Raw genomic sequence first — 601 nt, 5'->3', positions numbered from 1 at the left:
TCAAACAGCAGGCGGTGTTGTTTCTTATATGCAACCGTTCTTTAGTGCACTGCTAAATTTGAATATTTTTCAGAATTGGCAAGATATTACTCTTATCAATATGCATTTCAACTCTTTTATCTTCTTCCTTTTCCAGCTCTGCAACACTCAAGCTATCGTAAGTTCATTTAAAGTAGAAGAAGTAGAGCTGAAATATATTAAGATTTTTGCGCAGCATAAGTTTCATAATTTCATATGTTTGAGGGACCACAAACAGAACCGCTGGATTTAACAATGTCAAGAGTGTGTGGTGGACGGATTGAACCACCAGATGCATCAATAGCAGAAACAAGTGGGGGACAAGCGGAACTCAGCGAAACTGATCAGGAAGATGCAGCAAGGTCATTGAACTTACCAATTCAAGAAGCGAGTAGGGAACAAACAGGTGTAGGAGATATGCCGAAGAAAATCTGGTTTATGAAGTATCAAAATGAAGCATCCAACAACCAAATACTCAGAAGGAAACATCCGGAAAAACGATTCATACAGGTGAGAAGCGGTTCAAATGCGAAATGTCCAAGAAAGATTTCGATGTGCCATCAAGCATATATATGATGAATCA

At 38.6% G+C, this 601-nt stretch overlaps 1 protein-coding gene across 1 annotated transcript; it reads left to right on the top strand.

Moving 5' to 3' along the window:
- Positions 1–243: 243 nt before the first annotated feature.
- On the top strand, positions 244–528 carry LOAG_19313 (hypothetical protein; the record flags this gene model as incomplete). Its single annotated transcript, XM_020451959.1, has 1 exon — positions 244–528. A coding segment is annotated over one exon (285 nt), but the record flags the coding sequence as incomplete, so codon positions are not given.
- Positions 529–601: the final 73 nt, after the last annotated feature.

The sequence above is a fragment of the Loa loa genome (assembly GCF_000183805.2).
Source record: "Loa loa unplaced genomic scaffold supercont3.5115, whole genome shotgun sequence".
NCBI lineage: Eukaryota > Metazoa > Nematoda > Chromadorea > Rhabditida > Onchocercidae > Loa > Loa loa.
This window is presented reverse-complemented; position numbering and strand designations above follow the sequence as displayed.